The following is a 9,226-nucleotide window of genomic DNA, read 5'->3' as shown; positions in this document are numbered from 1 at the left end:
ACAGGGTGTGCGTTGCACACGGGCGCAGTGATCTTAGGGGCGCCGGCCGCGGCACCTGACGCCGCTGGCCTGTTGTTTGTTACTACTTGTTATCCTAACTCACAACATCAGATCAACACATGGCTACCTACTTTTTATCCTGACATTTCCACAGGGTCAGGATATCAGGCTCGGGATAAAATCTTGAAATCTCAACCGCTGGATTCAGCAGGGTCATGAAACTTAGCATGGATGTTTTAAATGTCAAGTCAATGATGAAGACTTCAATGTACGTAATTAAATTAAGTATTGCGAATTCCCACGAGAATTTTAGTTTGTTAATCCTTTGCCTCCCCCAAGGCTCTCCACTCAAATCGGTCTTGTGCTTTCCGCATCCAGCGCGATCCCGCGATCTTAACCAGGTCGTCGCTCTATCTTGTTGGAGGCCTACCGACAGCTCGTCTCCCGGTCCGCAGAGCCTTGGAGGAGGCCTATGTCCAGCAGTGGACGTCTTTCGTCTGACATGATGAATCCTTTACGCTAAAACGGCTGAAGGCTGAACGGATAGCTGGACGTCTGAAATAAATGGGATCAGGATAAATTCTCGAATGTAAGTTTTGGAAGTTCCCTTGGGAATAATAAAATCCCGGAATTTGTAATTGAACTGCTGAATCAAATTGTTTACGCGTGTGATGGCGCGGGTAAACCCTAGTTGGATTATAATTTTCATAAAAAATATTTGATCATCGAATCCTTGACGTAAAATGTTAACTTTTAAAATATTCCTATCCAATGAATATAAAATCGAAGCAGTTACTGTTATTTTAATCATAGTTATGTAAGATTTGTTATTGACCATGTCGTTCCACTTGAACTTACGAAAGGACGTGTAACGTAATACTTCCAGACGAAACGAGCACAGTAGCGAAACGTACGCGTTTCCGAACGGAGCGCGGAAACGTCAAAATAAATGTGACATAACCAACCACAGCTGCGCCTCGCAGCGCACAGTGTTTTAACAAAATATTAAAATAAACTTGTTAACTAAATGTAAAAGTGTTAAAAAGTGGTAAAGTGCTAATTTATAATCATGTCTTACACTTTAATTCGTCATTTGCGCCGTGCGACGCTGTTATCGCATCAAATTCGTCTCGAAACTACCATGACCAACTTGACCCAGGAAGATTTTTTAATTCGACCACCTTTCGCGCAATGGACCAAAGTAATAAGTGAAGCTGAGAAAATTGTGGGATACCCGACCTCTTTCATGAACCTGAGATGGTTATTGAGCGACGAATTCGCCAATGTGGCCATGCATTTACGTAAAGTAGTGAGTATTAGTTGCGATGACATTTTCCTTGTAGTAGTTCAATATAATGTTTGATTTGTTTAGTTAACGAAAGCAAAGATTTAATAACAAGGTTACATACAAGGTCTGCATGCAAAATTCATAAAGTTTTTTTTTTAATTTGTAATTATTATCAAGGTTTACGCAATACGAGTGTGACCGTGCACAATTTGCCAAGGTTACTTCCTGACATAACTCGTTTAGAAGGCCTTATTATTTGCTTACAGTATATTATTATCACTTATTTGACTATTCACTTTTCACACTAAAATAATCTTGTATCTTAAACCTTTTTGTAGAATAAATAGTACAACAAACAATATGTTTCTATTGTACACCACACTGTACATAAATTACATCATTAAAATTCACACGTCAATGGGTAGCCTTATCTCTTATGTCTACTCCATAATTTTTTGCTATAATTACCTAAGCATGTGAACAAGCCTAAAACAATATTACAGTGTAGTCCACATTTAACATCATAACTTTAACTTCACATTTAACTACAAACCGTTTTAGTGACGTAAGTATAGGCATATGCTTGGTTTTAATATGAGCCACCATGAAAGTAAATGAAGCCGTGGTGGCCTAGTGGTTTGACCTATCGCCTCTCAAGCAGAGGGTCGTGGGTTCGCACCCCGGCTCGCACCTCTGAGTTTTTCGAAATTTATGTGCGGAATTACATTTGAAATTTACCATGAGCTTTGCGGTGAAGGAAAACATCGTGAGGAACATGCACAAACCTGCGAAGTAATTCAATGGTGCGTGCAAAGTTCCCAATCCGCACTGGGCCCGCGTGGGAACTATGGCCCAAGCCCTCTTGTTCTGAGAGGAGGCCTGTGCCCAGCAGTGGGACGTATATAGGCTGGGATAATGATGATGATGATGATGAAAGTACATCCATTTAGTATGGCATCTGGTTAGTACAATGTAATACCACTGGACCCTTGGCCATCGTTATAACCGGATTCTACTGTACATCTATTATTATCAATCTTGATTATAAGAGTGACTCAGCTCAGAAGTATTGTAATTTTAACTTGTTCTATTTGATTAATTGCATTGATATTGATTTGCCCATTACAGAGAGATTATATTCTATAGAAATACATTAATCAGTACTAATATTATAAAAGTGAATCTGTGTGTGTTTTTATGTTTGTCCGTCTTTCACTTTGAACTGGATCAACGTGATTTTTGGCATAGAGTTAGTTTATGGGCCAGAGAGTGACATAGGCTACTTTTCATCCCGGAAAAATGCACAGTTCCCGAGGGAACTGCGTGTGATAACCAAATTCCACGCGGACGAAGTCGCGGGCAAAAGCTAGTAAAAATTAAAACTAAAAAAATGTCTACTCTAATCCAACAATCTCCTTTTTTCAGGTTGGCAGTAATCATCCCATAATACAAACAGCAAAAACAGTTCTATACAACGAGCACAACAACCTTCAACCATGGGGGCTTGTGATCCTGCTACTCTCCAAAGCCATCAGGCCTTCACAATCCACATCCTTTTTTCACACCAACACGACAACAGAGCAGCAACGGACACTGGCAGAATTAACGGAAATGATACGCACAGGCCATTATGTACACCGAGGCTTGCTAAACATACCGATTGAGGAACGCTGCCCGAACACAGAGACAGCATTGTTTGCTAACAAAATAGCATTATTGATTGGAGATTACTTACTAGTAACAGCAAATGGGATGCTCGCTCGGCTGAAGAACGCAGACTTATCGTACCTTATATCAACGGCTCTAAGAGACGTTAGCGAAGGAGAGTTCTATGGTGACCGGGATGAACAGAACATGCCCCTACCAGGGAAGCCGAACATGATTGGTAAAGATGAGTTCCCAATTTGCTCCGATACTTTACCGCTAGCTACAAAAGACGTGTCCGGGTCTCCCATTAAAGAGTGGACTTTAAGGACTATGTATAATGGTGGCTCGTTGTTCGGGCGTGGTTGTCAAGGCGCCTTTTTATTGGGAGGCCTGGGTTTAACGGAGCAAGAAAAGGCATATCAATTCGGTTGCCATTTGTGCTTAGCGTGGCAATCGGCAAGTGAACTACAGAAGTTTACGAGTGACAATAAGGAGTTGTATTCTATAGCCAGTGCGCCTGTTTTGTTTGCGTTGAATGAGAACCCGGAGTTGTATAAAGTCATAGACAGTTGTAGAGACAACATAGCTGATATTGACTTGGTGTTTTTGAAAGAGGAAGTGTTGAAAACTCATGCATTGGAACGGACTAGGTTGTTGCATTTGGAAAATGCTAGGAGGGCTGAGGGTTTTGTTGATATGTTTGGTGATAATGAATCAGTGCATACTATTAAGAGGTTGATCAAGACAATGTAAAATGTGTTTTGTTTTAGTTTACAATTCCACTAATGTTGAATGCTCTTTATTATATCAGAGTAGAGACAGCGGAAAGAATCAACCAACCATAATACATGTAATAGGGAAGTTCAACTTCAACTTTTCTGTTCTTGGCAACCGGTCGCTTTAGGTTAGCAACCACTACTGCCAATGACTAATAGGGAAGTTGGGACTATTGTACAATAATCCCATGACACAATTCTAATAATAAATTAAAAAAAAAACTTTGAATAAACACCAAAAAGGAAAAAACGAGTCCAGTAGTCTAGAATTTTGTTAAGTAACATAAAGTTAAACAGACGGGACCATTTTGAAACCGTAACCAGCCTAAAAATTGCCGCCCTAAGTCCGCCTTAACACTTTTTTTTTGTAACCTTTTTGTTTTCCTTTTTGTACAATAAAGAGTATAAACAAACAAACAAATTGAATGGGTTCTGACTGTTTAAGTTCAAGTTACTAATTTATTCTCTGGTTTTGGATGTAATTAATTATTTTTTATTTCGTACTTTTTTGGCGTTCCTGTAAAAATTGAACATAGTTTAAATTTGTATAGCAGATACAGAATATTTGAAAAGGGCTTTGTGACTTTTTACCTATAGTAGAAGATCCGAACTTGAAAAGATCTGCACCGGTCTGATAATAGAATGAAATGTATTTTATAATAAATTTAGTTTATTAGAAAATATATTAGAAACGGTTTGCTAAAAAAATCCTGGACAGGCTATTTTTTTAAATAATTTTTAATGATTTTTAATTAAATGCAGACAATGCTATATCAACGTGTTCACAATAAAACAGCGCTTACGTTGATATACAATTTATTCTATTATTAATCAAGTGAAAGTAACTGGCATCAACCTAACTGTTTTTGTTTATACTTGGCAACCCAGTAGTTCGTCCAGGTAAACAATAGCAAACCCAATCTCTTCATATTCTATAGGTTTTATACTTTAAGTCAATATAAAATTTCTCATTGTGTCAATGATGCAACAAAAAATTATTAAAAATAATTAATATAGCCAGGATTTTTTTAGCAAATCCATTTCTAATATACTCGTACTAAATTTATTAAAAAAAATACATTTCATTCTATTATCAGACCGGTGCAGATTTTTTCAAGTGCAGATATTAGACCACTAATGTGACATTCGCTAGAAAGCTCTTTACAAGTGAATTCTCAAATGTATCAGCACCTTTAGATTTGTCAACTTTTTTGTGATAATAAGACCATGTGTATATGTAAGTAAATGTTGATGTACAAACTATGTACCTATTATAATAATTATTATTAATTATGTTACCAATGCAATTGGACTGGGGCTTATTTTAGTGCGTGCCTGCATGCGTGCGTGCGTGCATTGGGAAATGAAATGGTACATGGCACCATTTCTTACAAGCTTTTATTTAGTTTCAAATGTCCCGTTGTCTGTCTGTCTGTAATCAAATCTTGCAAGTTAAATTTGACCAACTTCCAGTAGTCAGATTGACTTGAAATTTGAAACACTTATGTAAATCGCGTGACGATACAATAATCTAGTAGTGACATCCCGGTAGCCCGGCCAGGATCGTCTCCGCCGGACGGAACTCTTCAACGGTTAATAGCATCGACTTGAAATTTGGTATGCAAATGTAGTTTAGGTGACAATGCAAGTACAGTCAGCAACTAGTACAAAAAGCTTGTATTAAAAATGTTTGTGGAAAATCTATATATGTAAAACAAAGTCGTGTTAGTTACACCATTTGTAACTCAAGAACGGCTGGACCAATTTTTATGATTTTGTGTTTTTGGATTTGTCTTCGGCAGAAATAGGATAATAAGTATTAAAAATATTGGGAAATTTACTAAGAAATAAAAAAAAAGAAAAAACATTTTCCCATACAAAATATTCATGGGTTTCGTAACTGTCAGTTATAGACCACATCTCCACACACTTACAATAACTTAGTTATTTTATATTTGTGCGAAATTCCCAATCTGCACTGGGCCCGCGTGGGAACTATTATACGGCCCAAGCCCTCTCATTCTGAGAGGAGGCCTGTGCCCAGCAGTGGTTCGCATACCTATAGGCTGGCATGTTGACGATTAAAAATGAGCGCCCGCATCGTTTAAGTTAAGGATACATAGTTGTGTGTATGTAATAAATAAAAAATAAAAGTTTGATGTAAGATTTAAGTGCCTCCGCTAGCTGACGCGGATTACCCGGAACGGACGCCCGTCTAATAAGAAATCGTATGATCAGCGCTAACTGGCGCGGCGCGGGCGCGTGCGACGGACTTTAATACGGCGGGTGTCCGGAGTGGGACCGGAGCGGAGGCACTATACGGCCTGGCCACCCGCGCGACTTGCGACAGCGGCAGCGGTGAGCGGCGAGCGGCCAGAACAAATTCAAAAGACGCTTAAAGCATGCCACGCGCGATTTTACTCGAGCGGCCGGCGGCAGCGCGGCGCGGGGCGGCGCGCGGGGGGAACAACGATACGGGCTATTAGGAGGGATGCCACGACTCAGAGCGGCGCGAACGGCGTTATTGGCGGGACGCATCGGGCGGTAAAACAAGGAGCAAAGTTTTTTAGACGATTCGCGCGCGACAAAATGGATACAGAACTATTTATCATCGAAATTTTAAATGGCTGTCGAAACATCCTCAGCATAAGTTGAGGCATGTGATCAAAAGACTACTTTTTAACCGGCTTCAAAAAAAGGAGGAGGTTATCAATTCGACTGTATATTTTTTATGTTTAGTTCGTGCACTCCTCTGATATTCAAAATGTCCTGCCTGAAATATGAGCTACTTTCGAGGCACTGAAGAGCAATTTTCGATAACGCCATTTTAATTTAAATACGTCCCTTCGGCTGGAAACCGCTGAAGCTATTGCGAAGTACGTGGCATGCTCGCCGCTCCGCTCTCCCTCGCCGCGCCGCCCGCCGCCCCGCTCACCGCTAAGACCAAAGTCGTGGCCAGGCCGTAGACTGTTTCCTAAAGTTTTATTTGTCGTTTCAAGATATTTTACTGTTATCAATACACGTTTGTATTAAAACTTCGTTTTATTTTGAACTAGCATTTGGCCGCAGCTTTGTCTGCGTAGAAATCGTAGTATTAAAAAATGAACAAGTGCGTATGGGGCCAGGCCCAGGGGGGCTATAACCTAACCTAACCAACAAAAAATCGGAAAACCCCCGACTTTGTCACTTCAAAGTTCAATATCTCAAAAACGGCCAAACTGATTTTGATGAAACATGTCTAAGAACCATCGCTAGAAAACCTGATTTCTAATAAAAAAAACCGCTTTCAAACCGGTCCACCCGTTTAAGAGCTACGGTGCCAGAGACTGACACACATATTGGTCAAAGTTATAATATATTAACATCCCTTTTTTACGTCAGGGGCTAAAAAATGGTCAAAATTGATGTGACGTACTTTATGGATGGACCCTTAATGTAATTCCGCACATGAATTTCGAAAAACTCAGCGGTGCGCGCCGGGGTTTGAACCCACGACTCTCTGCTTGAGAGGCGATAGGACAAACCACTAGGCCAATAGAAATGCTTCATTTACCTCGCCTCGCTTCGCTCAGCTGTTTCCACGAGAGATCTGATATGCGAGGATGAATGCAGCGTTTCGAGTCGATGAACCGATTATTAACTTTAGGGTGGTAGACCATATTTGGCTGATGGTAAGTATGGTGTTGCAATAGAGTGACCGAGGGGAATAACCAGATCGCTACTTATTCCGATATGCCCACTAAATCAGGATGTACGCATATAAATCCCAAAAGATCAACCGCTTACTCTAGAAACATGACATTTCGTACAGATTTCCTTATAGGTACAGTCAACGTCATAAATAAGTGATTATTTCTGTACCTTGTCGCTTTTCGTATGGCTTTTCAAACATGACGTTAAAGTGACAAGGTACAGAAATGATCACTTATATTTATGACATTGTGTGTACAACGTAAACGAAGAAAGATGTAGGTAATTTTTAGGAAATAGGTACCAGGGCAATGTGAAGCTACTACCTATGATAAGTACAGATTCCGGAATTTTAATTCAACTGCATTTCAAAAGGTTACCATATGCATATATTTAAAACATTCCTCTGCTACCTGCTCTAGGGCCTCTAAATAAACAAGAATATAAAAATTACAAACTACTAGTGATTCGCAAATATCCAATTGTCCTCTCATGAGCTAAAATTTAATTTCATATCGAATAATCATGATCCGATCGACTGTCTGACACCTGATTGACGGACGGTAATTTGAAATTATTTCACCTGATCATCATTTAAATATTTCGTAGTTCATTTTCCGATCGAGTGAAATTTAATGGGATTCCCGAGTCCTGTGTCACCTGTTCATATTCTATTCTATATTTATATGTACAAAAGTATCACATATGTCCACCGATTGAAATTTAACTCAAAATACTTGAGACATTGAAAGCCCGTTCTCACTTGTCGGGTTTACTATCCGTTTCATGTCGGATATCGGTCATTTCTATAGAAAATCAGCGTTGGGCAAGTGTAAATAGCTTCGTGTAAAATGTTCTGCCACTGGAACATCAGATTAAAATCCGGGCCCGTCATCCGACAAGTGGGAACCAGCTCTTACATTTTATTATTTACATTGCACATATACACAATTAATCGTCAGTACTTACTTTATATTTGAAAATAAGCTTGAATTATATCAGAAACTACCTTTTTTTTTATTCGACTGGAAGTTAAGTAGTGGTTCGCTCTTAAGCGATAAGGCCGCCTATTGCTCACCTTGTAATATTTTTTTCTGTGTATCTGTTTTCTGTATCGCTTACTATGTCTGGTGTACAATAAAGAGTCTTTGTATTGTATTGTTAAACGAGCAAGTGGGTCTCCTGATGGTAAGAGATCACCACCGCCCATAAACATCTGCAACACCAGGGGTATTGCAGATGCGTTGCCAACCTAGAGGCCTAAGATGGGATACCTCAAGTGCCAGTAATTTTACCGGCTGTCTTACTCTCCACGCCGAAACACAACAGTGCAAGCACTGCTGCTTCACGGCAGGACCCTGTGGACCTGTGGAAATGTCAAAAAAAAAATAACAAAAAATGGAACCGACTACAAAACCCTTGAAAATATTTTTCTAGGTAAGTAGGTACGTACTAGCTCGAAGTCGGTGCCTCAGCACGAGCCAGCAGGAGTGGGACAATTCACAATAGTCGTCTACTTCACCTACATACTATGGGTTTCAATCCCTCCTGCTGGGTCGTGCTGAGTCACCGACTTCGAGCTAGTACGTACCTACTTACCTAGAAAAATATTTTCAAGGGTTTTGTAGTCGGTTCCATTTTTTGTTATTTTTTATTTTTTTGGAGTCGGTTTTACTTTTTTGTTAATTTTTTTTTTTTATTTCTCACTTTTTAGTGATTCGTAGCCAAAGAACATCTCACAACTATTCCAGTAAGCCCAAACACGACTTAGTTACGAACAGAGTTCCGTCGCCTACCTTCTGGCTTCAGCATCAGATCAGTTCGA

The 9,226-nt window shown here is 39.7% G+C and overlaps 1 protein-coding gene across 1 annotated transcript; it reads left to right on the top strand.

The window, feature by feature from the left end:
- Positions 1 to 903: 903 nt before the first annotated feature.
- Positions 904 to 6,590, top strand: LOC141432452 (all trans-polyprenyl-diphosphate synthase PDSS2-like). Its single transcript, XM_074094021.1, has 2 exons — positions 904 to 1,309; positions 2,714 to 6,590. Exons 1-2 carry the CDS (start codon positions 1,070 to 1,072, stop codon positions 3,686 to 3,688), a joined length of 1,215 nt encoding a protein of 404 aa, XP_073950122.1. The 5' UTR covers positions 904 to 1,069; the 3' UTR covers positions 3,689 to 6,590.
- Positions 6,591 to 9,226: the final 2,636 nt, after the last annotated feature.

The sequence above is a fragment of the Choristoneura fumiferana genome, chromosome 11 (genome assembly GCF_025370935.1).
Source record: "Choristoneura fumiferana chromosome 11, NRCan_CFum_1, whole genome shotgun sequence".
Lineage (NCBI taxonomy): Eukaryota > Metazoa > Arthropoda > Insecta > Lepidoptera > Tortricidae > Choristoneura > Choristoneura fumiferana.
This window is presented reverse-complemented; position numbering and strand designations above follow the sequence as displayed.